At 42.7% G+C, this 27,822-nt stretch overlaps 1 protein-coding gene across 11 annotated transcripts in view; it reads left to right on the top strand.

Annotated features, from left to right (window-relative positions):
* The window catches only part of TIAM1 (TIAM Rac1 associated GEF 1), a 443,241-nt gene that overhangs the window by 412,791 nt on the left and 2,628 nt on the right, over nucleotides 1–27,822 (top strand). For 10 of the 11 annotated variants that reach the window (XM_063702595.1, XM_063702591.1, XM_063702592.1 and 7 more), the window contains 8 exons: nucleotides 1,884–1,992; nucleotides 7,362–7,541; nucleotides 7,630–7,748; nucleotides 12,827–12,935; nucleotides 17,916–17,974; nucleotides 18,549–18,651; nucleotides 21,714–21,801; nucleotides 24,175–24,347. In XM_063702595.1, the coding sequence (XP_063558665.1) occupies nucleotides 1,884–1,992; nucleotides 7,362–7,541; nucleotides 7,630–7,748; nucleotides 12,827–12,935; nucleotides 17,916–17,974; nucleotides 18,549–18,651; nucleotides 21,714–21,801; nucleotides 24,175–24,347 (940 nt within the window). Of the gene's footprint in view, nucleotides 1–1,883; nucleotides 1,993–7,361; nucleotides 7,542–7,629; nucleotides 7,749–12,826; nucleotides 12,936–17,915; nucleotides 17,975–18,548; nucleotides 18,652–21,713; nucleotides 21,802–24,174; nucleotides 24,408–27,822 lie in introns of all 11 variants that reach the window. The other variant, XM_063702596.1, reaches the window with a different exon arrangement.

The following is a 27,822-nucleotide window of genomic DNA, read 5'->3' as shown; positions in this document are numbered from 1 at the left end:
AGGGAGGGGTTACATTTAGCACATTTTCTTCCACAACTTTTTTTGCTTAATTCTTGGGTATGACTCTGTATTAGTTCATTTTCACATTGCTATGAAGAAATACCTGAGACTGGGTAATTTGTAAAGAAAAAGAGGTTTAATGTGTTCACAGTCCCTCATGGCTGGGGAGGCCTCAGGAGGAGCAAACTCACATCTTACATGGCAGCAGGCAAGAGAGCGTGTGCAGGGGAACTGCCCTTTATAAAAACCATCAGATCTCCTGAGACTTATTCGCTATCATGAGAACAGCACAGGAAAAACCTGCCTCCATTATTCAGTTACCTCTCACAACATATGGGGATTATGGGAGCTACAATTCAAGGTGAGATTTGAGTGAGGACACAGCCAAACCATATCAGGCTCCAAGGATAACTCCCTCACAGAGTCCGACGGCAGTACCCAGGGTACTCCTGCTGACACCCTCCAAGCCAGGGTGGAGATTTGCGGAGGGCTTGGAAAGTAAAGGAGGAAAAGGAGAACACCTAAGAAGAGTAGTGAGGCATCTAATTACCAATTATGTATGGTTTAAAATAAACCTTTTTTTTTTTTTTTTTTTTGGTCATGGACAGACTCAGAATCCTCTGCATTGTTCATTAGATAAATTGCACTTTGGGGAACCTAGTTTGTTACTCAAATTCAAAACCTTATTTCTTTGCTTGAACCCTGCCTTTTAATTCTAAGCCTCAATAAGCTAAATAAGGTCCCTCTCTAAACAAGACTCTTTCAGTGTGAAACTCACAGAAGATGTTTTTCTGAGGCCATATATATATTTTTTTATATTATATATTAATTATATATAATATAGATTTTATACTATATATTAATTATATATATTTTTAGATAATATATATTATATATATTATATTATATATATAATATATATATATTTTTAGATAATTTATATTTTAGATAATATTAGATAATTTATATTTATATATTTTTAGATAATATATATTATATATTATATATTATATAATATACAATATATATTAATATTATATATAATATATATAATATATAATATATATTATATAATATATATAATAATATATAATATATATTATATATTATATATATTATATAAAATATATATTTTATAGAATATATAAATATATTTTATATAAAATATATAAAATATATAAATATATATTTTATATAAAATATATTTATATATCTATATATTATATATTTATATATAACATATCTCTATATATAATGTGTGGGATACGAAGTATCTTCTCAGGCATAGTAAAATCTTAATGAGAAGGCCTCTACCCAGTTGTGATCCTACTGGGACAGGGCAGAGAGGCTGGGGAGATGATACCTGACTTCCATAGTTGAGCGTGTTTCTTCCTTTAATATTGCTTATGTTCTTAGCTGCTAGAGGAGAGGGTGGTTTTGGAAGGCATGAAGATAGTGATCAGAGGAACATGTTTTCTGCTTCGGGGGCGGGAGGTATGAGCATTTCCTGCCTTTGTTTAGTTTGCCAACAGGAGCTAATGAGAGAATTGAGATTTCTGACTTTTCCAAAATATATACTTTCTCATCAACATTCAAACAGCCCGGATAGGTTATTAAAAGACACAGACCTGGAAAACCAGGGACATCTCCCCTATAAATACTAAGAAGACAAAAAGTCCAACACCTTTTACACAAACTTGTACAAGCACATACTTTGTAATGGGCAATTTTAGGGCATTTGATAGCAAAGAAAGGCTCTGACAGGCACGGAAGATGTTGATTTGTAGGGTGGGCCAGGCAGATGTGAGCTCCCTGCCATAACCTGCTGATATTTCCAGTGGAGGAAGGAAACAACCAACTGTGCCTTTTCTCGTCAAATCCAGAAAGTGCTGTTCTCTCTGGGGGGATCATTCCTGTATTATGCTGACCGCTTCAAGCTCTACAGTGCCTTCTGCGCCAGCCACACAAAAGTTCCCAAGGTCCTGGTGAAAGGTAAGGCCTCTGAGGATGTGGAGGTGGGGGTGTGTTGCTTGTCAGCTGTGTGGCTGACAGTGGTTGGGGGCTTTTGGGCAGAAATCTAAGAGTCATTGGTTGCCAGATAGATGTTCCAGCAAGCCACTGATATGGGTGCTGAGCAATGTAATGCATTCATTTTTTTTTCTTTTTTTTTTTTTTTGAGACAGAGTCTCACTCTGTTGCCCAGGCTGGAGTGCAGTGGCACGATCTCGGCTCACTGCAACCTGTGCCTCCCAGGTTCAAGTGATTCTCCTGCCTCAGCCTCCTGAGTAGCTGGGATTACAGGTGTGCACCACCACACCTGGCTGATTTTTGTATTTTTAGCAGAGATGGGGTTTCGCCGTGTTGGCCAGGCTGGTCTCGAACTCCTGACCTCAGGTGATCCACCAGCCTCAACCTCCCAAAGTGCTGGGATTACAGGCGTGAGCCACTGCTCCCTGCCTTGTTTTTTTTTTTTTTTTTTTTTGGAGACAGAGCCTTGCTCTGTCACTTGGGCTGGAACCTCCACCTCCCAGGTCAAGCGATTCTCCTGCCTCAGCCTCCTGAGTAGCTGGGACTACAGGCCCCTGCCACCACAGCTGGCTAATTTTTGTATTTTTTGGTAGAGATGGGGTTTCACCATGTTGGCCAGGCTGGTCTTGAATTCCTGACCTCATGTGATCCGCCCACCTCGGCCTCCTACAGTGCTGGGATTACCTGGCCAATATCTTGAATTAATGGTTTTGTCAATTTTCTTGTAATGAAAGTTTTACCTTGCTATTTGGGGCCAGAATTGATGGGTCATTTTGCAGTTATATGAAAACGTAGGGGGTTTAGAAATTCCCTGCTTTATTTCTGTTTTTCTTTAATTTCGATTATAACCTACCACACTTCATAACTAAGTCCTCACTTCACGTTGTTGATAGGTTCTTGGAAACTGTGACTTTTAAGTGACACGATGTACAGCAGGTTCCCAACTAACGTCATTTTGTTCAACATCATTTCGTTATAATGTTGATGAGGAAAAAAATTGGTTTCATTGTATGTCATTTTGCATAAAGTTGCAGTTTCCAAGAACTTACTATAACTACATTAAGTGAGGACTTACCGTATACCTTTTTGTGGAATTTTATCTTTCCTTCACCTACTTTTGTTCCTGGGAGTGTGATAACAGCTCCCAAAAGCACTTCTAAAGTTGTCTCAGTTATCCTTGAAAATTGCTGCATTTGTAGTTATTTTTGTGCAGGACAAAGTAGAATTTTTATATGGGTAAGCTGCTTTTCCTTAAGTGCTCTGAGAAGACGGTGGAACATTCTCAGAGTCTCCAGAAAGTGGTTATGTCGCCATAGTTCAGCATATGGTGGTTTTTGATGGTAAAAGGATTAAGGAAACATTTTCTTGGCAAACAGTTGCACCAACAGAAAGTTTGATTTTAAAGAATCTCTGGAAATCAGCTTGCTGTTCCTTAACACTTCACTGTAGCTGCCAAGTAAACAGCTGCTGATCAGGTCCCCGGATATGTAAATAATGTTCTTGTGTTGTGTTTATGTTTGCTGCCAAAGAGAACTAGCTTGACTTAATTTAAAACCTATTATAGGAAGTATTAGCACAATACAGATCTCTGGGTAACAAAGAGCCTGCCCCAGATAAAAACAGTCTTAACGGTAGTGGTGGTCTGTGCAACAGAGTTCTGGTGGAACCTCAAATGAAAAGGGGACCTGGGATTCTCCTTGTCATGCTGCCTGACCTTTCCCGTGTGCTGTGTTGGGCATATGGCTCTGTGTGCAGTGTGTTTCTTTTAAAACCTTTATTGAATGCTAATTGTTATGAGATTGTTAAAGTAACAGTTTTAGACTGCTTTGCTCCACAGTGAAATTATATACCCATCTCGGCCCTTGAGCAATTTGTGTTATTTTTAATCACTCAATTAGATTAAATTCTGCCCCCATGGATTTTTTCTTAATTCAATAAGAAAAATTATATTATCTTTCAAAACTATCCCTTAAAACAGTGGGAATGACCCATATTTTTCTTTTCTTTTTTTTTTTTCTTTTTTTTTCTGAGATGGAGTCTCACTCTGTCACCCAGGCTGGAGCGCAGTGGTGTGATCTCGGCTCCCTGCGACCTCTGCCTCCCAGGTTCAAGTGATTATCCTGCCTCAGCCTCCTGAGTAGCTGGGATTACGGGTGCACGCCACCATGCCCAGCTAATTTTTGTATTTTTAGTAGAGACGGGGGTCTCACCATGTTGGCCAGGCTGGTCTTGAACTCCTGACCTCAGGTGATCTGCCCGCCTTGGCTTCCCGGAGTGCTCGGATTACAGGTGTGATCCACCGTGCCCAGCTGACCCATATTTTCTAATTGTCTAATGAGCCCAGAGTGTCAGGATAACTCTGAGAACAACAAAGTGCATGTTCATGTTCATCGCGGACTCACAGCTGGCCTGGAGGAGTGACGCTCCTGGACTGCGCCAAGCGCTGTGAACTGTGCAGTCTTTTGCTCTGATATGGAATTCAGTCGATGGGTGAAATACCCACAGCCATATTTTTGGACGAGAATATTTTGTTGGGGAAGAGTTCCTAGGTCCTTCTAGATGTGGCCCTAGACTTGGGATGCCCCACAAAATCCATCAGTTCCCCATATGCTGGCCCCCAGCCCGGCCCAGCTCTCCTGTCACATGGGGCCAGTCGGCCACTCTTCCCAGTGTCCTTTCTCTTCAGGATTTTGTGCTTTGGAAAGACAAGAAATGATGCCAACCCAGGGAGTCTGTTCTCTTAATGGGGCTTAAAAGGGATAACAAGATTGTGGTCTTATGAGGTCTTCCCCCATGATTGCTGTGTTTTAAAATTAAAGACAGGGCCGTGTGTGGTGGCTCACACCTATAATCCCAGCCCTTTGGGAGGCCGAGGTGGGCAGATCATTTGAGGTCAGGAGTTCGAGACCAACCTGACCAACATGGTGAAACTCCGTCTCTACTAAAAATACAAAAAAAAAAAAATTAGCCAGACCTGATGGTGCATGCCTGTAGTCCCAGCTACTCGGGAGGCTGAGGCAGGACAATTGCTTGAACTCGGGAGGTAGAGGTTGCAGTGATCCACAGTGTGCCATCGCACTCTAGCCTGGGCAACAGATCGAGACTCCGTCTCAGAAAAAAAAAATAAAGACAGAAGAATCATGTTCTGATGCCCTTTTATAGCATCTTTAGTCTTAGCTCATACCCCTAACCACTGGGGATGGAAAGACATTTTTATTAGACATTTTAAAAGTTTAATGTTTATATATTTTAAACTTTCTAATAAAATCTATAAATATCATTAAACTTTTAAATTTTTGTATTTTAAGCTTTCTAATAAAATATATATATCATTAAACTTTTAAATTTCTATATTTTAAACTTTCTAATAAAATATACGTGTGTGTGTATATATATATAAATTATATATACACTCCCACTGTTTTTTGCGGGGAGAGGGTATTTATTTATTGAAGAGATTTTTGAGTTCCTGTGACATTCCAGGTGCTGTTATGAAAAGTATCGAGTCACTGGAGTGCCATGTTAAATTTCCAGTGGGGGAAAGTCATCCAGATGAATATTCACTGGAAATGAATTTCCAATGGGGGAAAGTCATCCAGATGAATGTGAAGAATGTGCTTTTTCCAATGTTGATTGTGTTCATTTACTGGTTTATCATAAAGGATGCTGCTCAGGAATAGCCAAATGGAGAGGTGACTGGGCGAGGTATGGGGGAGGGGTGTGTGGAGTTTCCACACTGGAAACCTCCAGAGTGCCCACGCTGGACGTGCCACAGCCCCCATCACCCCCAGGTGCTCACCAGCCCAGAGGCAGCGTGTGTCCACTGTTACATTGCTTGGATACACTGTCCCTTCCTCTTCCCATATTTTGCCCTCCCCTGACATTCCTTTGCACCTGGAAGACATTAGCCACGGCTTCCTGTCATCCCCTGCCAGGTACCTCTGTTTGGGGTCCCACAACTCCCCAGGGCTGCTTCCCAAACCAGCTGGGACACTGAGGAAGGAGGCAAGGCTGGTGAGGAAAGTGCTGCCTGAGCTGCATCAGATCAGAGCCCACAGATGCCCACAGGTGGTGCCACCGAGTTAACTTTGAGCAGATCACTGTGGGAGATCCTGCCTCTCTCTGCTTCACTGGCACTGCGAGATGCTGCTGCTTCTGCATCTGCTTGCCTTTTTTTTCTTTTCCTTTTTCTTTTTTTTTTTTTTTTTTGAGATGGAGTCTCCCTCTGTCACTCAGGCTGGAGTGCAGTGGCACGATCTCGGCTCACTGCAACCTCCGCCTCCCGGGTTCAAGTGATTCTCCTGCCTCCACCTCCTGAGTAGCTGGGATTATGGGCGCCTGCCACCAGCCTGGCTTTTTTTTTTTTTTTTTGTATTTTTAGTAGAGATGAGATTTTAGCAGGTTGGCCAGGCTGGTTTCAAACTCCTGACCTCAAGTGATCCGCTCGCCTCTGCCTCCCAAACTGCTAGGATTACATTCATGAGCCACTGTGCACGGCATGCTTGCCTTTTTCAAAAGAGGTTTTTCCAGCAGTGAAATGCTTGAAAGATTAGGAAAACCAGGGTAAGGAGTGTTCAGAATGTAGGTTTATCATTATTTTGGGATGACAGGGCCAACAGCTCAGGGGATGGATGATTATTAGTTTGTCACTCACAGTTCCCAAGAGGCAGGGGCACCCCATGCCATGCGGGCCAGATGAGGACATGCAGTGTCAGTCAGGAGGCAGAGGGAGCGAGGGGAAAATGTGGCCAAGAGCCTTTCTTGGGGTTTCTGAGGGAAGGAACTGGGGAGGCCGGGCTCTGTGGTGCACTCGAAGCCGAGATGTGTGCTCCCCACCCTGAGATGATTAGGACAGGGGAATGGTGGCCCAGGGTGTAAGAGCCTCAGACAGGAGGTGGCAGTGTGTGGGGACTCTATAAAAGGCACATTTCCTGGCAAGTCTTTTACTATCTCCAGGAACTGGCCAGCGTGGGCGGGGCAGTCTCCCCATGGACAGTAAGGCCCCAGGTGTCAAAACATCAGGATAAAAAAACATGTGTAATAGGAGGAGGATAAAGAGCAGCCGCTGGAAATCCGGGTGTCTGCAGTCTACACTCCGTCACCCTTTAACTCATCAGGCTTCTCCCCACCCCACCCCCAACACATGAATACATAGATCTGACTGCCTGTGGTCTCCCTGACTGCCCCTCCCGTACCTGTCCCTCTTCCTGCCACCCACTCTCTGCTCAGTCCTGCAAAAAGGCACCTTGGAGTCACTGAGGAAGGGAGGGAAATTGTGGGAAGGGAGTCACGTGGGCGTTCCACCCCCATGACGTGTGTTTAAACCCTGCCAGCCAAGACAGACACGGCTTTCAAGGCGTTCTTGGATGCCCAGAACCCGAAGCAGCAGCACTCATCCACGCTGGAGTCGTACCTCATCAAGCCCATCCAGAGGATCCTCAAGTACCCACTTCTGCTCAGGGAGCTGTTCGCCCTGACCGATGCGGAGAGCGAGGAGCACTACCACCTGGACGGTAGGCCTCGGCCCGGGACCCCCGGCAGGCCTGAGTCTCCATGAGGGTCTCTAAATAGCCTCTCATTTCACGACCTGTTTTCTTCCAGTGGCCATCAAGACCATGAACAAGGTTGCCAGTCACATCAATGAGATGCAGAAAATCCATGAAGAGTTTGGGGCTGTGTTTGACCAGCTGATCGCTGAACAGACTGGTGAGAAAAAAGAGGTGAGGGTCCCCGTCTTCTCAGGACATCTGTCAGGAAAGCCGAGTTTGAGTTTGCTTTTATTTATTTATTTATTTTTTAAAAAGGTGTTACTTGTAACTAAAATAGTTAGGATGCTATTGTTTTTCTTAGTGGAACATCTGTGCTTTATCCAAGGCTGCAATGTGAATTTTCTTCCTCAGCTGGACTATTTCTTCCTGTAGGAAATGTTTTCCTGATGTTCAGCTCCTCACCCTGGGGATCTCTGGCTTTATTCTGTGTTAAGTGTGAAAGTGAACTTCCATTACCACAATCTGGGCTGTTTCTAGAAGTGTCATGAAAGTCCAAGGCTCTACCTCCAGAGATTAGAATGACACCAGGCACATAGTGGGTGCCCAAAAAATAGTTGTCAAAGGAATGAAAATTTCAAATGACTCTGAATCAGTTAAATCTACCCAAAAACCTACTTAGAAGAGCAGTGGCAGGAACAGATACACCTGAGAAAGACTTAAGGTGAGCTAAAAGTTGTGCCTGAGTCATTAACAAGCACTTACCTGAATAAAAGTATGTTGCCAACACAGAGGAGTGGTAGATGTTTGAGATGATGGATAAGTTAATTGCTCTGATCTGATGGGTTATACAGTACATATATCAAAGCATCACTGTGTACCCCTGAATACATACAATTATTATTTTTCAATTACAAAATGCCAATAATACTTAGAGGAATCATAGGGATATGATATATAGTAACATTCATCAATGCCTCTGTATGCTGAAATTCAACTAGAGATTAGACTCAGTTTTTCTTTCCACCTTAAAAAAGAGAAAATGTGGGAAGGAACCTAGAGGAAAAACACTCTTGCTGTGACTAGCAGCAGGGTTAAAAGCAGTGTGGGTGGGGCAAAGTTTGGTTGTTTAGTGTAGGCTAGAGAAAGCACCTTATCTCCAGAGATACTAAAGGCCATTATCCAGGCTCATTTTTTTGTCCTTAATGAAACAAAACAAGTTTTCAGGCTGTTAAAGGATAATTTTCTGAAAGAGGCAAAATTATGACCTCTCATAATTTATTTTACTCATAAGATGTGAAGGACCCAGGCAGGTGTTGTAAAGGTTCATTGGAAAAATCACAATCACAGAAGTTTACATATGGAGTGAAGAAATGTTGAGGTCAATTGTAAATGAGACAAACTGGTTTTTCCACAGCTGGAGGAAATCACCTAGGCCAGTATCAGACTGGACAGAATTTACACATCTGCCTGTTACCTACACCTTACAAAGAATCGCACAGGCTCTCAAAGACAGTGTACAGTCGGGATCTGATAGCCCAGGAAGGTCTGCTGTAGAGGATATGTAGTTTTCAACTGCAACACAATTTTGTTTTTACATAACATTACAAGCAGAGCATGAGAATGTTCTGAGACTATTTGGCAGATAATTTAATCTATCAGAGTATAGAAAAGATGAAGGTTGCCACCCTGGACTTAGCTCTCACTTTCTTATAAAACTTTATAAGAAGAAAAAAATTATGCTTATTAAAGAAGAGGGCAAAATACAGAAAAAGGCAAGAAGAAAACTATGGTTTCAAGACATAGAACTTACCATATTTTGGTGTTGATTTTGATTGTTTTAAATTAATATCTATGTATATGTTTAGTTATCTCTTGAAGGTAATTTTATACCTTGATTTTATGTTGATCACAGAATTTTAATGCTTTTTGTTATTGACTAATATGAATAATACTGTAAACTTTTTTTTATTATAAGAAGTCCTCCCATCCTTTGGTTTATTTCATTCTGACAGAAGTGCATTTTACGGGGCCATGGAAATGAACATTTTCATTACGTCATATTACATTTTCTTTATATGCCAAATTAATTATTAGATTGTAATGACCTTAGGAGAAAATGACCATGATGCCAAAGATTAGAAGGCGAAATGGATAGTGGGTTGCAAAGAATTTAAGAAAAAAAGATGAATATGATCAGAAGTCAGAGACTATAAAAGGGAATATGGCTTCAGTGAACCTGGAAGTCCTTTAAAATGAAATTCTGATATGTAACAAATCTTTCCAGTGAGGAACAAAGCGATATAGTGCTATACAAAGTATTTTTTGTGGGCTGAGATTGTAAAAAGAAATGTGCAAAAGATGGAAGGAGGGACACTGGCTGAGTACCAGGACTGAAGAGGAGGAAAATCCTACTTTTACCAGGAGGTGCAAAGCCCAGAGAATTTCTGGCTTGGAAAAGATGCCAAAGAGAGCAAGAGAAGATATTGTTGCGGAAGGATAAGACAAACGAGCAGGAAATAGACCCCCAGTGGGAATCAATTACTCAAAGGCAGTTGGTTTTACTCAAGTCTTAAGCCCCATTTCATCTCTTTTTCTTCCATTGAGGAGAATGGCCTTTAAACTGGAAAGGATGCAGCAGCCTCAATGCCATAAGAACAAAACCCTAGGGAGAATGAGTCTTGGGAAATAGGATTATGGTCTATGCCAAGATCAATGACAATTCTGTTCCACTGCTCTCAGCAGTATATTGGAAGAATTACGGAGACTCAGGCGGGTGATTGTGGAGGTACCCAAATTATATTCAGATTTTCACAAAAGTAATTCCTGATCCTTGTGGTTCCCTCTTAGTGGCAATGTGAAGTAACAGCCTAGAATGGATTGATGAAGTTTGTAAAGAGGAATAGGAACATTTATCAGTATCTGCTGGTAACAGCAGGTTTATTGTGAAATGGTAACATTCTAGGAACACAAGGTACCTGAATTGGGTCTTCAACCAACATTCCTTAAGATATCTCTGAAGGCAAATAGGTTCACAGAGAACAAAGCTGGCAAAGAAACAGCTTTTTGATGAAACTGGGCCTTCAACCTCCTACCCCCATGTTAAACTCTGGGGAGTTAGGCTAAGAAATCCCTTTTGCTTAACTAGGAGGAAGAAGAATGCAAGAGGGCATTTCCCCTTAAAAGAAGTCCTTAAAAATGCTGACTCAGTCGGGCATCCCAGTCCTTAGTAAGGTGGAGGCCTCCCAGCAGAACTCTCTCTTGGGGTTTGGGAGGAGGATTCAGAAGGGAACCAGTGGAAGCCCCAGAGAGAGGCTGTGGCCAGAGGGAGCACCCTGACCCCCTAGTCCACTTGCCCTGGGAAGCTTGTCCAGAGAAAAACCCTGTGCACAGGAACAGCATCAGCCCATTTTCAGTTGTGTAACAAATAACTGGAAATCTCAGTGGTTCTCTACAACAGATATTTATCTCGTATGTGGCTTTGTAGGTCAATCAAGGTTTGGTTTCTCTTGGTTAGCTCCAGTTCTGAAGGTTCTGGTGTGCTCCTTGTCTCTTCCTTCCAGGATCCAGGCTGAAGCAGCAATGGCTGTCTTGGGCAAGTCCTTCCCAAGGCTGGAAGGTGGGCTCTAAGTCACATGCCTACACCCAAAGTCATCCGGGCAGCGATGTGTGTACCCTGCCTAGTCTAGTGGGAGGTGCTGGAAAATCACATGGCAGAAGGTGCAGATAATGTAATTCTGTTGGAGGAAGTAGAGTTTGGACAGTCTACCATGTTGGCCTTTAATCACTTTTAAAGACGTACTCCCAGGGGCTGTGGCCTCTGGGAATTTGACTTTTGTATATAACTCCTCCTCCTCTATGTGGGTCTTCGGGGGATAGGTAGTGGAGACTATGTCATTACCTTGGCTGATCATATCCTGGGAGTTTGGTTGATGAGTTACTTAATATCTATAGACAAAATAATATGGCTGCTTAAAAATTATTTTAACCCTTGGTTGTACTAATGGTACTATAGCTTAGTAATAATGACAGTGATGATTATAATAATTTCAATCAAGGGAGGCAACAATACCTCCATATCCTGTACTGCTGGAGCCACATCTCAGCACGGTAGCCTGTTTTGGTGGCTCGAGAAGGGCAATCCCAACTCCACTGCGTTCAGTGGAGGGTTGCCAGGTTGCTGCTGTATAGGATACCCAGCTAGATTTGGAAGGAGCTCAGTGACTCCAGTGAGAAAAGCAGACGGGACTGTTGTGAGGCATAGACATTGAACTTGCATCAGACTCTCTGGATCAGCGTGTCTAGATGGCTCTGCAACCAGCACTTGTCTGTCTGAGACAGTTTAGCATGTGACCACTGGGGGTGAGTGACTAAACCTCATGATCTCTTGGGATTCCAGCATTCACGCTGCCTGTGTCAATAGAGGAATCTTCAAACTCTTTATTGGCTTCTCTCTCCCTCATCTAAAGTGAAATAAAGTCGTCTTTGAAATGGATTGGAAGAAGAAATAATTTGCTTACACTTCCCAAAAGTGGATACTCACTGGTGGAAATGTCTGCAGTTATCTGGGGGTGGATCTTTGTCATGGACGGCCATTAGCATCTCCTTGGGAAACTGTCTCTGAACACAAAACATCTCCAGTTTTGTAGATCAGTTTTGACAGACTAACTGCATGTGAATTTCAGAGCCCCAGTTTGTACCTATTTGCCGTCCTTTTCTGAAATTCTAGTAGACAAGCATGGAATAAAGGGGGAAAAAAAAGATGAGCCTTTTCTCTCCCCTGTATTCCATGTGTTTCTTTGGGAATGGAGAGGATTTATTTTTCAATTAGGAGATTTCATATGAATTAAACGATTTTTTTTTCGTTAAAATTTCATTGTATTGTTCCTAGCTCAAACTTGGCTAGAACATAATTATACTATTATTTCCCATTGGAAAGGTTAACTGGATATTGTATCTTCAGCCTGCTTAGATGGGAGGTGGTGTTTATTGAGACAGTCACAAATCGAAAGTATTTTTTAAAAATGTAAGGTGTCATTTTGGTGTGATTTCTTTTCTCAGAAACATGAAATTGACAAGTAAAAATTTTATATATTTATGGTGTACAACATGATGTTTTGATATGTTACATTGTGGAATGGCTAAATCCAGCAGTTTAACTTAGCATTATCTCACATATTTAAGCAAATGTTTTTAGGAGCAGTATTTTCTTGAAGTAAAATTAATATCAGCATGCTGAATTTTCAAACATCGTGAAAATCTGAGTATTGATAACACCACCCAGTAAGCTTTGTCACGTCTCTGGCTTTCAGGTTGCAGATCTGAGCATGGGAGACCTGCTTTTGCACACCACCGTGATCTGGCTGAACCCGCCGGCCTCGCTGGGCAAGTGGAAAAAGGAACCAGAGTTGGCAGCATTCGGTGTGTATCAGAAAAGCATTTTATGGAGGGGGAAAAGTCTAGCTTATTTTTCAAAACAAGAACATTTCTTTTTCAAGACCCAATTGATTAAAAATAAAGTTAATTGCAGTTACTTGAATCGGTCTTCCTGCCGTAGCCACAACATCTCACAAACACTAAATGAAACCTTCGAGTTAAATTGCCCTATGTGGTCACTCAGCCACATGGGTGGGTGGAAATGGCTGTGCCCAAGTCTATCCCAGACATAAACACAGAGGCAGGAAAAGAATTTTTTTTTTTTGGCTGCTGCTCTGCGTGTCTTTTCAAAATAATGGGTTAATTATAAACCAAGGAAAAATAAAGTGAAAAATCAAGACAAAATGGCCTCTGTTTCTGAGACCCCCCCAATCCTAGATCTTTTATTTGCTTCCTGACTTTGTTGCTGTTTGGTCTTAAGACCAGGATTTAGGATGCTGGTTCTCAGCTGAGCTGTTGTGGCAACTCTGGAGTGCCTGGATCAGCTGTGAGGTGCATCTCAATCACATTGCCACTCAACACTAGTGAAATTAGAGATGTTTGCGAATGACTTATTTTTTAATAAACCAGTTTAGATGGATGCAATTGCCACAATTAGAGATCTCATGTGATTGTATTGTAATAGGCTTTTTGAGAGAGAGAAAAAACATGGGTTAGCATATAATTTAGGAAACATAGCTTGTTGTTGCAATGTAAATGCTTATTGGCATATTGCTGTGTTGTTCATGAATATAAAACCATCAACACTCCATGCTTTTGTTTTAGGTTGCGCTTTGTCCTAGCCTCTTGCTAAAAGACTCATGGGTAGGAACATAATAATGGAAATCTGGCTTATTCTCTTGCCTTATATTATTTTTGTGGGCTTGCTGGGAACGGAGGTTGCTTTCTCCTTCTTAACTAAACTTTTTTTCTCCTCCATGATGTGAACAAAGTATCCCCAAATGGAATGTCCTAGTGATTTTAAAATCAAAGTATTTAATGCAAGATCCATTGGACTTTGTATTTCAATCACTTAGCCTTCATTGAAAAGTTACTGATATTCCCAAAATTTCCAAAGAGCCCCTGTAGCTGTTGATGTCATTTCATTTAAAATTAACAAAGGAAGCCAGGTGTGGTGGCTCACACCTGTAATCCCAGCACTTTGGGAGGCCAAGGTGGACGGATCACTTGAGGTCAGGAGTTCAAGACTAGCCTGGCTAATATGATGAAACCCCGTCCTTACTAAAAATACAAAAATTAGGTGGATGTGGTGGCAGGCGCCTGTAATCCCAGCTACTTGGGAGGCTAAGGCAGGAGATTCGCTTGAACCCGGGAGGCAGAGGTTGTAGTGAGCTGAGATCGTTCCACTGGACTCCAGCCTGGGTGACAGAGCAAGACTCTCTCAAAAAAACAAAACAAAACAAATGTAAGTGCAGAGAAAGCATGTGACTAAATAGGCCATTCAAAGGAATATTGGGGGTATTTTAACAAGTTGGTTTTTGATGGGGTAGGTGTTTTGGGGGAGGGGGGAGTAGTATTTGCTTTCTTTTCAACATCACCACTTGTGTTTCTTCTATAGTGATTTCTTCTTGGAGGAGTCTGGCATCTCCTGGATGCTGCTTAATGGGTCATTCATGGGATGCAGGATATTGATGTAAATGACCCACACAGTGATGTGGGACTACAGAATAGCAGTCATAGAGGTCAACATTTAGATTTTTCATGGCTTTGCCCTCAGTTTTACAGATTCGCTGTAGTTAGAAATCAAGAGATTTAGAATAAGAAAATAATTTAAGTAGGAGAAAATGGGTTGGCAAACTCTTTTCTGTTTTGTTTTGTTTTGTTTTTTTGGTTTTTTTGGGGGGGACGGAGTCTCGCTCTGTTGCCAGGCTGGAGTGCAATGGTGCGTTCTTGGCTCACTGCGACCTCTGCCTCCCAGGTTCAAGCGATTGTCCTGTCTCAGCCTCCCGAGTAGCTGGGACTACAGGCACGTACCACCACGCCCAGCTAATTTTTGTGTTTTTGGTAGAGATGGAGTTTCACCATGTTGGCCAGGATGGTCTCAATCTCTTGACCTTGTGATCTGCCCGCCTCGGCCTCCCAAAGTGCTGGGATTACAGGTGTGAGCCACCGCGCCCGACCCTCTTTTCTGTTAAAGGCTACATAGTACATTTTAGGCTTTGGGCCAAGAAGCCACATGCTTTGCCACTGGAGCCAGAAGCAGCCATAGATAACATGTAAATGAATGAGATGGCTGGATCAGCAGCTGCACCACACAGGCGGCAGCAGGCCTGGGTCTGGCCTGAGGGCCCTTGTTTGCCAACCCATGGCGTAAGTGATTCAGGAAAATGCTGGTTTTGAGGTTGGGGATTTAGGTGCCACTTTCTGCACAGGCTCTGATAGTGGACTCTGCATTACTCTGTTCCCTGCCTCCTGGACTGTTTATGAGAAGTCGGTGTGGGTGCTGCTTCCAGGAAGGCGGGCCCACAGCACCTGTCCCTGGTGTAAATGGAGACTGCATACTCCAGCTTCAGGGCATCACACTGTCAGCAAACTCAATAGGGGCTGTAGTTCATAAGAGAAAAACTGAAGGCTCTGAGATACAAGACGTGTTTATCATTATTCAGAATCCTCTCCAGAGTAATAGGAAAGAGAAGGGGAAGGATTAAAATTGGGATTATGAACAAAGGCTGTAGTCATGATGAGCTTCCGTGGATTCCCAGTCGTTAAAGAGACAAGTTTGATGGTTTGGGTGTGATTTCAAGTAGCAAGGCAGAACTAGCAGAAAGGCTGAGCAAGGAGTTGAAATAAGGAAGAGGTGCTGTGAAGGAAGGATCATGGTTACCCTCAGTCGGCAGATTTGGGGTTAAAATGTGGTTGTCGTCTTGTTTTGGTTTAAACCTCTAACCTCAGGAAATAGTGCAGCTTTCTTCTGAAACCGAAGTTGACTTGCTGCCAACGAAGCACCTTGATGTTTCACAGGATGGCTCATGTGTACCAAATGTTGGTGATCGTTGCCTTAAACAGAAACAAACAAAAATAGAAATAGGCTTCTGCCTTGAAGGGTATTTGACCTTCACGTTTTGGGGCACAGAGCGGATGCTTTAGGCTGGCAAAGGTAGCATGAGTTTTGGAGATCATCAAGGCCATGTCTGAAGGGATCGGGCAACACTGTGGAGTCACTTGAGTAACACTAGCTCTGAGGATTAGGGAAAGTTTAAGGGAGAGGCTGAGGTCCCGGTACCAGGCTGAAGCTCACTCTCTGGCCCTCCTGCTGTGATCCACAATGGTTAAGATTGAGGGAAATCAAGGGAATCATAGCATTGAGCTGTGGTCCCAGTGGCATGGTGACGCTTCTGAGATTAGAGTCACTGGGGTAGAGCTCTTTCATGTCTAAGAGGACCTAGCTGTCCCAGCCTCTGTGATTTCTGAAGGCTTCATAGTGGGAATGAAGGGCCTTCTCAGGTTGCTTGTGCTCAGCTGCTGTGAAGAGCTGGTGTGGCCTCCTTGGGTCAGTGTGAACCTTTGGAGGGAACCTGCCAGTCTGTGCTCTGGGAAACTTGAGGGGTCAGATGCTGTGAGGTGTGAAGGGCTATGGGCAGTCTAGACCGAGTGGCTAGAGTCAGTTTCTTTGCATCTCAGGGCTTATTTCCCTGCAGTGGAGATTAGCGTGATCTTACACAAAGAGGAGACAAGACCGACCTGCCCTACGTAGGATAGAAATTGAACCAGATACTTCCGGTTGGCCTCCAAAGGGCCTGTGAGCCTGGTGGCCCATCCCTGAGAATTCTCTGAATGTTTGTTCCTTTTGTAATTCTGTGTCTGGTGTACAAGGCTGTGCCTACTTCAGCTGCTGTGTGACTGGGCTATTCCTTGGGGTCAGTATGAAGGGATAATGGAGACTATCTTAGTCCATTTGGGCTGCTATAACAAAATACCATAAACTGGCCAGCTTCCAAACAACAGAGATTTATTTCTCACAGTTGTGGAGGCTGGAAGTCCAAGATCCTGCTTTCTCCTACTTCCTAGCTGTGGCTTCATATGGTGAAAGGGTCAAGGCATCTCTCTCAAGTCTCTTTTATAAGGACACTTATCCCATTCATGAGGACAGAGTCCTCAGGGCCTGATCACTTCTCAAAGGCCCACCTCCTGAAACCATCACAAGGGTGATTAATTTCAAGGTATGAATTTTGGGGAAACACAAACATTTGGACCATAGCAGAGATGCTGACACAGAGAACAAAGGACAGGCAGGAGTCAGTCACCCTTCTATTCCTTCTGGGTGCCAACTCTACTTACCCTTCTAGGAAGAATCAGAATCACTGCAGGTTAAATGTGCTTGGCGTTGCTTAACGAATTCTCTGGAAGATTATGCATAACTCCATTGTATCTCCCCACCCCCGAAAGAATATAAGAATGAAACTACATGTTTACCACTCCTAGAGAGCTTACTCTGATTCAGTCATTCTGGAAGACGTACAGTTGAATTCTATTTCATAAACCCATTTTTGTTTCTTTAGGTCAAAAGATGAGTTATATTTCCTAAATTATCACTGTCTATGTGCACTATTACCTTAATTTGCATAAATGTAAATCATCTTCAGCAATTGCATTGTTATTGTGAAAGACGTTTATATTATTCCTCCATCTACTGAATTAGTACATTTTTGTTGAATATGTATCAGCTGAAGTTTTAACCTTGAAATGGTATCATACCTAACATATTTTACGCAAAAGTTTTTTGGGCCATAGGTTAATTCCATTTATGTAGGCTTTCTATGTTTATTTTGAACCTGGAAACTTGTGTCTCAATAGGCTTTTGATTTTCACAGATGTGATGAATGAATGGAAGGTGGGTGGGAGTCAGTTAACTGGGATCTCAACATCCTCTTCATAACTGTAGTGTTTATTACCACCAGTTGGTGATGTCAAGGGAAAAACCCTACACATGACATACCATAACTGTCTTTATTTTATTTTTTCCAGTCTTCAAAACTGCTGTGGTCCTTGTGTATAAAGATGGTTCCAAACAGAAGAAGAAACTTGTAAGACATCTTATGTCACCCCATGGTTTGAAACTATTTCTCTATCTGCTTATCAGTTATGTCTGCATAATTCTACCATTTTGTCAGTATGAGCCTTTTTATGATCTTTTTTCTTTCTTAAGCGTTGTTAAGGATGCTTGAGATCACCCATCCTGCCATCTTTTCAGGCAGGCTTATGTTTAGAGCACAAACATGAATTGGTCTCATTTTTGTGAATTGGAACCAACTGGACTCAATTGGTGATTGGGTCTGCCATGGCCCAGAACCTTCCTAACGCTACTTTTCCCCTTCTCTGTTGCCCCTGTTCTTCTTTTGGGATCCCTTTTCTCCTCTTCTCTGTGTGTCTCTCTTCACTGCATTTGCTTAGCAAACTTCTTTGCACACCCTCCCCTCAACGTATTTATCACGCAGCCTCTCACTTCCTGCTGGATGGACAGGAGCTCATGGGGGTGAAGATCCTTTGGGCACGCCTGGAGTTACTGCATGAGAGTCTGTCGCTGGTTTAGAAAATGCAGGGAACTGGTCCGGGGCAGGTTAGATTCTTCTTATGCAGCTGGTTCCTTCTCCTCTGCAGGTAGGATCGCACAGGCTTTCCATTTATGAGGACTGGGACCCCTTCAGATTTCGACACATGATCCCCACGGAAGCGCTGCAGGTTCGAGCTTTGGCGAGTGCAGGTAAACTCTCACCTGTGCTGGGTATTTCACACACGTATTTCTGATGTGTGTAGGAATTATTTGTTTGAATCCACACTCCTGGTCTAACTCTTCTACCGTCTTTTTTTTTTTTTTCCTATGCTTAACTCTCTTGTCTCTCGGTCTCTCTGTTGCCTCTTATTTACCCAGCCATTGATTAAATATTGAATGAATGAATGAATGAACCAAGTGAATGAATGAACTGGGTGAATGGATGTGTAATGTCTTCAAAATTCCTGGAAAAGATTCTAGTTATTCTATTCTATAGATTAATACTATAGTGACTACCATCTGAGTACAGTGAGCCTGTGCTTCTTGAAAGAATCCTTGAGACTGAGCAAACAAAGCCCACGTAAACTACTCACTTGCCTTTCAGCTGAGAGATCCAAAAATACCACCAAAAGCACTAAAAAGTATCGACTACACATGTTTTTTCCCTGAAGTATTACAAATCTTTATCTTTGCTATTAGTGTGAAGGCTTTTAAAATGTTGATTCTTTTTTACATTTATTTTAATTTTTTTAAAGATGGGGTCTCATTCCATTGCTCAGGCTGGAGAGCAGTGGTGCTATCATAGCTCACTGTAGCCTCAAATTTCTAGGCTCAAGCTATCCTTTCCAAGTACCTGGGACTACAGGCATGTGCCAGCACACCCAGCTAATTTTTTAAATATTTTGTAGAAATAGGGTTTTGCTATTTTGCCCAGGCTAGGCTTGAACTCCTGGGCTCAAGCAAGCCTCCCGCCTTGGCCTCCCAAAGTGCTGGGATTACAGACGTGAGCTGCCATGCCCAACCTGAAATGTTGATTCTTTTTCTGTGATCCACATAGCAGTGAAGTGAGTTGTTGGGTAGCTATAAGTATACTTGATAATATAATTAGACGATGCTTGAAACACATGAGTAGCAGGGTACTGACTAAGAAAAGTGATATTTCTGTGACCCAGAAGCTCCCCATTCTGGGCCTAATTTGAAGCCAAGTTCTCAAGAGGAGGAATGGACTGTGTGGCTCTCCCAGGCACATCCTGGAATGAGCATCTCTGGAGAGTCAAATGGAAACTCTTTAGCCACATCTGTTCCCTGTCGCACTTGGACAGCAGGTGCAGCTTTGGTAAAGAAAAGCCTTAGCGGTAGAGACCTGCAGGTGCATGATCAAGTGAATTTCTATTTTATGCTTTTGGCATCTACAAGTTCCTACTATCCAATTTCTGTTTTTTAGCCTCTCCTTGTTTCCACTTGTCATAAGCAGTAAAACTGGATCTGATCCTCAGAAAACCAACCCACCCTAGTCCAACGTCATGAGGAGAACCCTCTTGCCATATTTTGCACACTTTGAGTTACTCTTCCAAATTAAATGAGGCATCTCTTCGTTCACAGTTTTTCTGCCTTACAGTAGGAAAACTCAAATGCAAAAACCATGTAGGGCAAATATATTTGGAATGATTATTTGTTTTAGAAGGTTTCTCTCTAAGCTTCCAGTAGAGATTTGCCGGATGCCCTTTTACTTATGATGTGATTTGCAAAATTGATTTATACATGAATTTGCAGGCACCTGTAAGTTGTGAGTCTAGGGCAGCTACACATAGCATTTTGAGGTTTGAGCACTTAAATACTAAAGTCTTACTTAGAATCGTAGGTTATGAATTATCTAGTTCCTTTGTTTCCTCATGCCAGGTTTACAAATGGGAAAGTTTATTTCTGTAGCAAACTGACAGCTTCTAAGCCAGGAATTTCGCCTGCGTTGAGGAGTAAACACATAAAAACTTCAAATTTTGAAGACAAAGCCGTCTTTGTAATACGACATTCCATTCTCACTCTCTATTTTTCATTCAAGTCAAGTTTAAAACCATCAAGATAAAAGCTTATTTTAGTTGAGTTATAAAGGCTAGTCAAGATGTCTTTCATTATGAAATCCACTCTAGTGGATTTGAGAATCAGAATGTGGAATTTCTAGGTTTTTATTTTAGTTTGGAAAGTTTGTACAATTTTTTTGCAGATAGATTCTGGTTAGGGTTAAATCATGCAACCAACCACAGTGAGGGTTTGTGACCAGGGTTCTGAACAACTGGATAAAAGTGAGACTTCACAATGTATGGCCTGAATGTCTGCAGTGAATTGTTCCTTTCACAAACACTTTATTCATGACTTAAAGCACTGTGCTATTATAGGCACTACAGAGCTTCAAAATTATTTTAAAATTGTCCCTTACCTTCTTGATATACCATTTTCTGCTGTGTTCAAAGCAGACTCCAGGGGTAGGCTGGGGACGAGAAACCCCATTAGGTCTCCAGGGCTTTAGGCCCAGCCACCTGGGGGAAGCCTCCCTTAACAGACAGCAAAGGCTTACCTGTCGTATCCCTGGCTGGATGAAATCTGCATAGGAGGCTTTGGCTCCACTGAGTCCAACTGTTGCCAAAACAACTAATCATTTAATTGAAATGCACAGTTCAGTTAACCAGACTGCATGGCTGGAAGAGTGAGTTCAGGCTGGGCGCGGTGGCTCACGCTTGTAATCCCAGCACTTTGGGAGGCCGAGGCGGGTGGATCATGAGATCAGGAGTTCGAGACCAGCCTAACCAACATGGTGAAACCCTGTCTCTACCAAAAATACAAAAATTAGCCGGGCGTGGCGTGCACATCTGTAATCCCTGCTACTCAGGAAGCTGAGGCAGGAGAATCACTTGAACCCGGGAGGCAGAGGTTGCAGTGAGCTGAGATGACACCACCGCACTCCGGCCTGGATGACAGAACGAGACTCCATCTCAAAAAAAAAAAAAAAAAAAAGTTCAGTCCGTATGATTGACTTGACCTTTTAGACCATCTAGAAGATTTTACCAACTGGAAATTTTCCAAGTGTTCTCTTCTTTGCATCCATTAAGCTTTCAGTCGCTTCATCTCTTTAGATTGTGGAATAGTAGGAAAATATCTTTGATCTTATACAGTTCTGCATTATTAATCCTCTATCACAGCTGAAAAATGCTTTTGCAAACATGTAAATAAATCCACTTGAAACATACCCTGATTCATTGTTGTTTTAATTTCTTTAGATGCAGAGGCAAATGCCGTGTGTGAAATTGTCCATGTAAAATCCGAGTCTGAAGGGAGGCCGGAGAGGGTCTTCCACTTGTGCTGCAGGTGAGCCTGGGCCTGTAAAGTCGAGGCCGTGTTGACATTTCTGCAGATTGGAACGATTTGGTGTCTTACGTTGTGTTCTGGTGTTTGGTACATTGTTTGTACTGTAACATCGCTGAGATGCGGTAAATGGAGAGTCAGCTGGGAGGAGCTGACAGCTTGTGAAGGTGTTATCGGGATTCCTGATCATTTGGAGCACATACGGAGGTCAGCCTGTGTTGATCACCTGCACGTCTTGAGGGGAAGCTGGGTTCATGATGTGGGCTTCTACTTATTTCTTGTTGTTTTTCTTCTACCCTGCCACCCTCTTTTGCCCTTCCTTCTATTCTCTCCCTCCCTCATGAGAATTTGAGGTCTTCTCCCATATGAAACCTATTCTTTTATTTTTCTAAAAATATAAGATAGATGACTCCAACAGATGGCGTTTAATATATTTGGCTTTAAATGTGCCCGTATTGAATCATGCTTTTATTTATATTTTTATTTATTTATTTATTTATTGAAAGAGAGTCTTGCTCTGTCGCCCAGGCTGGAGTGCAGTGGCATGATCTCGGCTCACTGCAACCTCTGCCTCCTGGGTTCATGCCATTCTGCTGCCTCAGCCTCCCGAGTGGCTGGGACTACAGGCATGTGCCACCATGCCCAGCTAATTTTTTGTATTTTTATAGAGACGGGGTTTCACCGTGTTAGCCAGGATGGTCTCGATCTCCTGACATTGTGGTCTGCCTGCCTCGGCCTGCCACAGTGCTTGGATTACAGGCATGAGCCACCACGTCTGGCCAACTTTAATTTAATCGTAGATACTCAGTGATTTACTCAGTAATTACCCAGTACCTCACACAGTGAGTACTAATATACTATGGGTTACCTACAAAAGACAATAGAATCAATATTATGATTGTTAGCAATATTTTATAATGTTAGTATGGTAAGAAGGTACCTTTACCAAGCATGGACTATGCTAAACACCTTACATTCATTATTTCATTTAGTCAGACCAAGGTATTAGGTTGGTACAAAAAGAAACTGCAGTTTTTACCATTAAAAGTAATTAAAAGTGCCATTACTTTTAATGGCAAAAACTGCAATTATTTTTTGCACCAACCTAATACAATTCTTACTCCAGTTTACAAACGGGGAAGCAAGGCTTAGAGATGGTACTTTGCCTAAGGCCTTATAGAGAATGAACACTGGTGCTGGGCATGGTGGCTCATGCCTGTAATCCCAGCACTTTGGGAGGCCAAGGCAGGCGGATCACTTGAGGTCAGGAGTTCGAGGCCAGCCTGGCCAACATGGCAAAGCCCCGTCTCCACTAAAAATACAAAAGTTAGCCATGCCTGGTGGCAGGCGCCTTTAATCCCAGCTAGTTGGGAGGCTGAGGCAGGACAATCCCTTGAACCTGGGAGGTGGAGGTTGCAATGAGCCAAGATCATGCCACTGCACTCCAGCCTGGGCGACAGAGCGAGACTCTGTGTCAAAAAAAGAAAGAAAAAGAAAATGAATGGTAGGTTTAACCTCAAAACCCATGTTTTGTGTTGCTACATCAGATCTCTCTGTGTTGGGTGACAGAGGTCAACAAAAGGCAGATCCCCGGGAAGCTGTCAGGACTACAAGTGAAATGTTGTTTGTATAACCTCGTGGGGTTTGAGCACCACCTTTACCGTCTATTTTGGCTCATCTGTTTGTAATTTTGTTGGTAAGGTCCATGGGGTTTAGTAGCCCTGCCTACACGGATGCCGTATTTATTGTTAATAAGGAATACCAGGTGAAACTTACCTGGGTAAAAATATTGGGAATATAACAACAAAAATAACTCTTCCTAGGAAGCACTTTTTTTTTTTTTTTTTTTAACCATGAGAATTAGGACTTGGGAAGATTTTATAGTTCTTCACAGCCTTAATATATACATGTTGAAATGTGTCATGGGAACCATTGATATTTACCAGGAGGGAGCTCAGCTCTAGAGGACATTAGGACGTTGAGACGTCGGCCTTTGGGTGCTCTGCAGAGCCACAAGAATCTTGTGGTTCATTTGCCCTCAAGAACATTTTATAATGAAAAACTCTGCCTTGAGTGCCAGGAGCAGAATTTGGCAGCTTCTTGGTGCAAACTCCCACTGTCCATAGATCTGTTCGTTAATGGGCTACTCTGCCCCACATCAGCGCCAGGAGATAGATCACAAAGCATGAAGGGAAAGGAGTTATGTGCTCTTTATCACTGGTGTGAAATCACTGCTCAGCATAGAAATTGGAGTCAAGGCCTCAGTCGTTAGCCTTTGGCCCTAAGGGATATTTATTTGGTTGCACCTGATAACCTTAGAAGTTCCCCATGTGTTAAGCCCTGATTCTCTAACATCTGTAAATCTTCTTTTCCTAGCTCCCCAGAGAGCCGAAAGGATTTCCTAAAGGCTGTGCATTCAATCCTGCGCGATAAGCACAGAAGACAGCTCCTCAAAACCGAGAGCCTTCCCTCATCCCAGCAATATGTCCCTTTTGGAGGCAAAAGATTGTGTGCACTGAAGGGGGCCAGGCCGGCCATGAGCAGGGCAGGTACTGTGGGGATTCGGACGTTCAAGATTCCCATCACCCCCACTCCGCAGTAGAACTTCAGTGAGCTTGACCTCCTTGTTGAGTGGGGGTGAGGTGTGGCCTGGTGGGGGCTGATGTAGGAGGACGGTTTTTCCCTGGTGTGAGGTTCCTTGCCCTTGCCTCCTTCCCAGTGGCTCCTGGGGATCCGCCCTGTATCTACATTCCTCTTGTCGTCCCTCAGGCCTTCCCTTTGCCTCCCTTCTCCTTTTGGCTGGTGAGCTCCTCCCTCATTTGCCAAGTCGGGTTGCAGACACATCCTCTTTCTGGAGAGGCTGTCTCAGCCTGCTTGCAGAATGAGAGTCGCTGCTTTGCATGACAGCCAGCTTTGTCTAGCAGAAAGCCGTGTGTCACATTTCAGCAAGGTCACAGCCCTCTGTTCTGAGAACTTGGTGGCTTCACAGCCTGGCAGCACAGCAATGCCTGCTCTCAGTAGTAAGGATTCTAGGTTTGGTAGCCCACATGACACTTCCAGTTTTTATCCTGCCCTTGTGCCTGCAACTTTATTTTTAGTCTCCATGTTAATTTGGAGAAGGCTCGAGCTATTCTTGGAAACAAGAATCTAGAGTTTAAATGGTCCCAGCATAAATATTCTTGTAGGACTTAATCCATTACAGTGGAGCAATAGAGAAATAAAATAAATACTACCACCTGTCAATGGTAGCAAAATGTATCTAGGAAGAAGGCTGTTTTAATACTTAGGGACTTAGTGACATCAAGATACTAACATTTTTATCAAACCTTTCTTAAGAGGCAGCCCAGAATTTTGCAGGGAGGATTTCATTAAAAGAAGGCCCCCTTTGCACTTGCCAGAAAAGTTTCTGGCCTTTGTACCCATTACCATCCTACCTATTGAAGAGGGATGGACAGAAGTGTGAATGCTTGAAGGTTTTCATAGACAAAACCTACCTGGCTTGACATGGGATATTACATTCTTTAAGCACCTTAATTTCAACTAATTTAGGGGACTAGTTATTGTAAACCTCTTCTCCAATCAATTGATAAATGTTTATTGAAAACTTAGTGCAGTGAACACCCAGCACTTTGCTAAGTTTTCTGAGGTATCCTAAGAGTCTTTCATACGTCCATATGTGCAGTTTCTCATGGGGTCGCCATGGAAGAATAGTTTATTGGTCCTTTATAACTCACTTTAGAGATTTTTATCTTGGATTTGTCTTATCTGCCCTTCTTGTTTGCTAGGGAAATGTTTAAAAAGGTTTGGGAATATGTGTCTCAACCTCAGGGAACTCAACCTGTTTCAGTTGTTAATCAATGAACCTAAATTCAGAGCTGCATTTACTTTGAAACTAAGCATGGTTAGTCTGTCACTCAGAAGTTTTCCTGCTGAGATCCATTTGGAAAGAAAACAAAACCAGCCCACAATTTAACACCATCGTCCGTCATCATGATTACCAAGAGAAAGCCTTGATGTCATAGCCTGTTGGATTTAGCTGATTGAAAGATCTTTCTGCCTGATGGCTCATTTTTGGCTGAAGAAAGTCTGTATCACTTTGTTTGGAGGCATCTCACTATCCTCAGAATCTTCATGTCAGAGGATTTTAAAATGGTGCCTGAGTAGATCAGCACAGCATAGCTGGTCAGTCTTAACAGTGACCACTGGAAATAGTCAAAGATTGCGTCCCTGAAAGACTGGGAAGAACCCAGTAATGGTAGCCGGGTTCTTAAGCATACTAGGAACAGATACTCATGCTTCATTTTGCTTTGTCTTGAATACTCAGGTAGTTTATTTCTCCCTCTGTTCTGTTTGGCTAGGATAGTAAAGCCAAATACTCTGCTTCCATATTCAGCCTAAAGTACTATACGTTTGCCCATAACCCAATTAAAATTATTTTTCTTTGTTCTATCTATTTTCTTATGAAAATGTTTAAACTTATAGAAGAGCTGAAAGAATTCATACCTACCATCTATATTCTATAATGTCTTTCTATATTCTCATTATCACTCATCTGTTAGAATCCATCTGTCATCCATCACCTCATCTTATTTTTGACATATTTCAAAAATGTAGACATTAACACACCTTACTCCTAGATACTTCAGCATGCAAATCATTAACAAATATTTCCAGTAGCTTTGAGTTGGGGTATTTCTAATGTGGTGATTGGAGAGAGGGATGCTGTATTTTGCTGGTACTGAGATAAAAGTGAACAAGAATTTTTGTCTCTTCTTAATAGAAGTCAGTGTTTTTTTTTTTTTTTTTTCCTGTTTTCTATTCCCTTTTTCCATTTTGCCTGGAAATGGCTTTTATTCCCATCCTCAACCAACAGTAGTGTCCGTTTGTTCCATAGTTTTAGATGGCGGAACACTCAGGAATAGTGATGGACATGCAGGGGTCTGAAGCAGAGGATGGCTGCCATGAGAGCCAATTCAGCCCCTCGTTGACCACTCTAACCTTGTGCCTGCTGGGTTTGAAGTCAAGGCTGCATTTGGCAGTAATTGAGACACGAGGCATCTTCTAGCAGCACTGAAGCAATTGGATGGTTCTGGGGCTTAGGTTTCAGGAAAGCAGCTCCCAGTTGGCGTTGAGACTCTTCCCTCCACTGGAAAGCCCGAGTTGCATTTCACCTTTTCGTGTCTAATGCAACAACCGCTTCACTCTCGAGGGAGAAGCAGAAGCCTTCCCTGTGAGCAGTCTCGTGTATGTGTGTGGTGGGATTGTTGGCTTGATCGGATGGTGTCTTTTGTTCACTTGTTTTTAATTCTGGCTTCCTAGAGGGCAGTAGGTGAAAGAATGAATTTTTCTTAACTGGTAGTCACTTTATACAGCACTTTGTTGATCAAACTGCTTGGATGTCATCGGTTTTTTATTTCTCATTCCAATGAGGCACTGATATGTTAATTGCTTTGGAGAAGAATGAGTGATACACAGACTGTAATTGGGGGAGACTAAGGCACACATTTGTTTAGCTTCCTAGCTCATGTGGGACTTTGTCAGAAAGCAGACAGGGAAATAACTGAAGATCCCATGTCTTTGAGAGCCACTCTTTTTCATAGGCTCTCTAAGAGGGACGTGGTGCCCTTAATCTAACTGCAGATCCCAAGAAATGTTATGTTCCAGTTCCCAGAAAACAAGTAACTTAGACCGGTGCTTCTGCCTCCTTGATGCATATTCTATAAAGACAGCAAAACCATAGATGCACCCCCACCCTTACTAAAGACCTATTCCAGCTAAACAACCCTGGGACAGCCCTGGGGATCTTCATAGCACTGGGCCATGGGATATGGCCAGGATTGAGGACACTAACTCACTAACTAATCCCCAAATCAGTGGTCTGTCTACTTGAGAGCAGCTGCTGTCTGTGTTACCCATCTCTTAGGTGCACAGGCTAGAACAGTAGATTATTTCAGAGGGAGTTGAGTGCCCCTTTGCCCATAACCTACAACCTCCCCTGTGTGCCCCGGTTCCCCCTTGCCCTTG

Source organism: Gorilla gorilla, chromosome 22 (genome assembly GCF_029281585.2).
Source record: "Gorilla gorilla gorilla isolate KB3781 chromosome 22, NHGRI_mGorGor1-v2.1_pri, whole genome shotgun sequence".
In the NCBI taxonomy this organism is placed as follows: Eukaryota; Metazoa; Chordata; class Mammalia; order Primates; family Hominidae; genus Gorilla; species Gorilla gorilla.
This window is presented reverse-complemented; position numbering and strand designations above follow the sequence as displayed.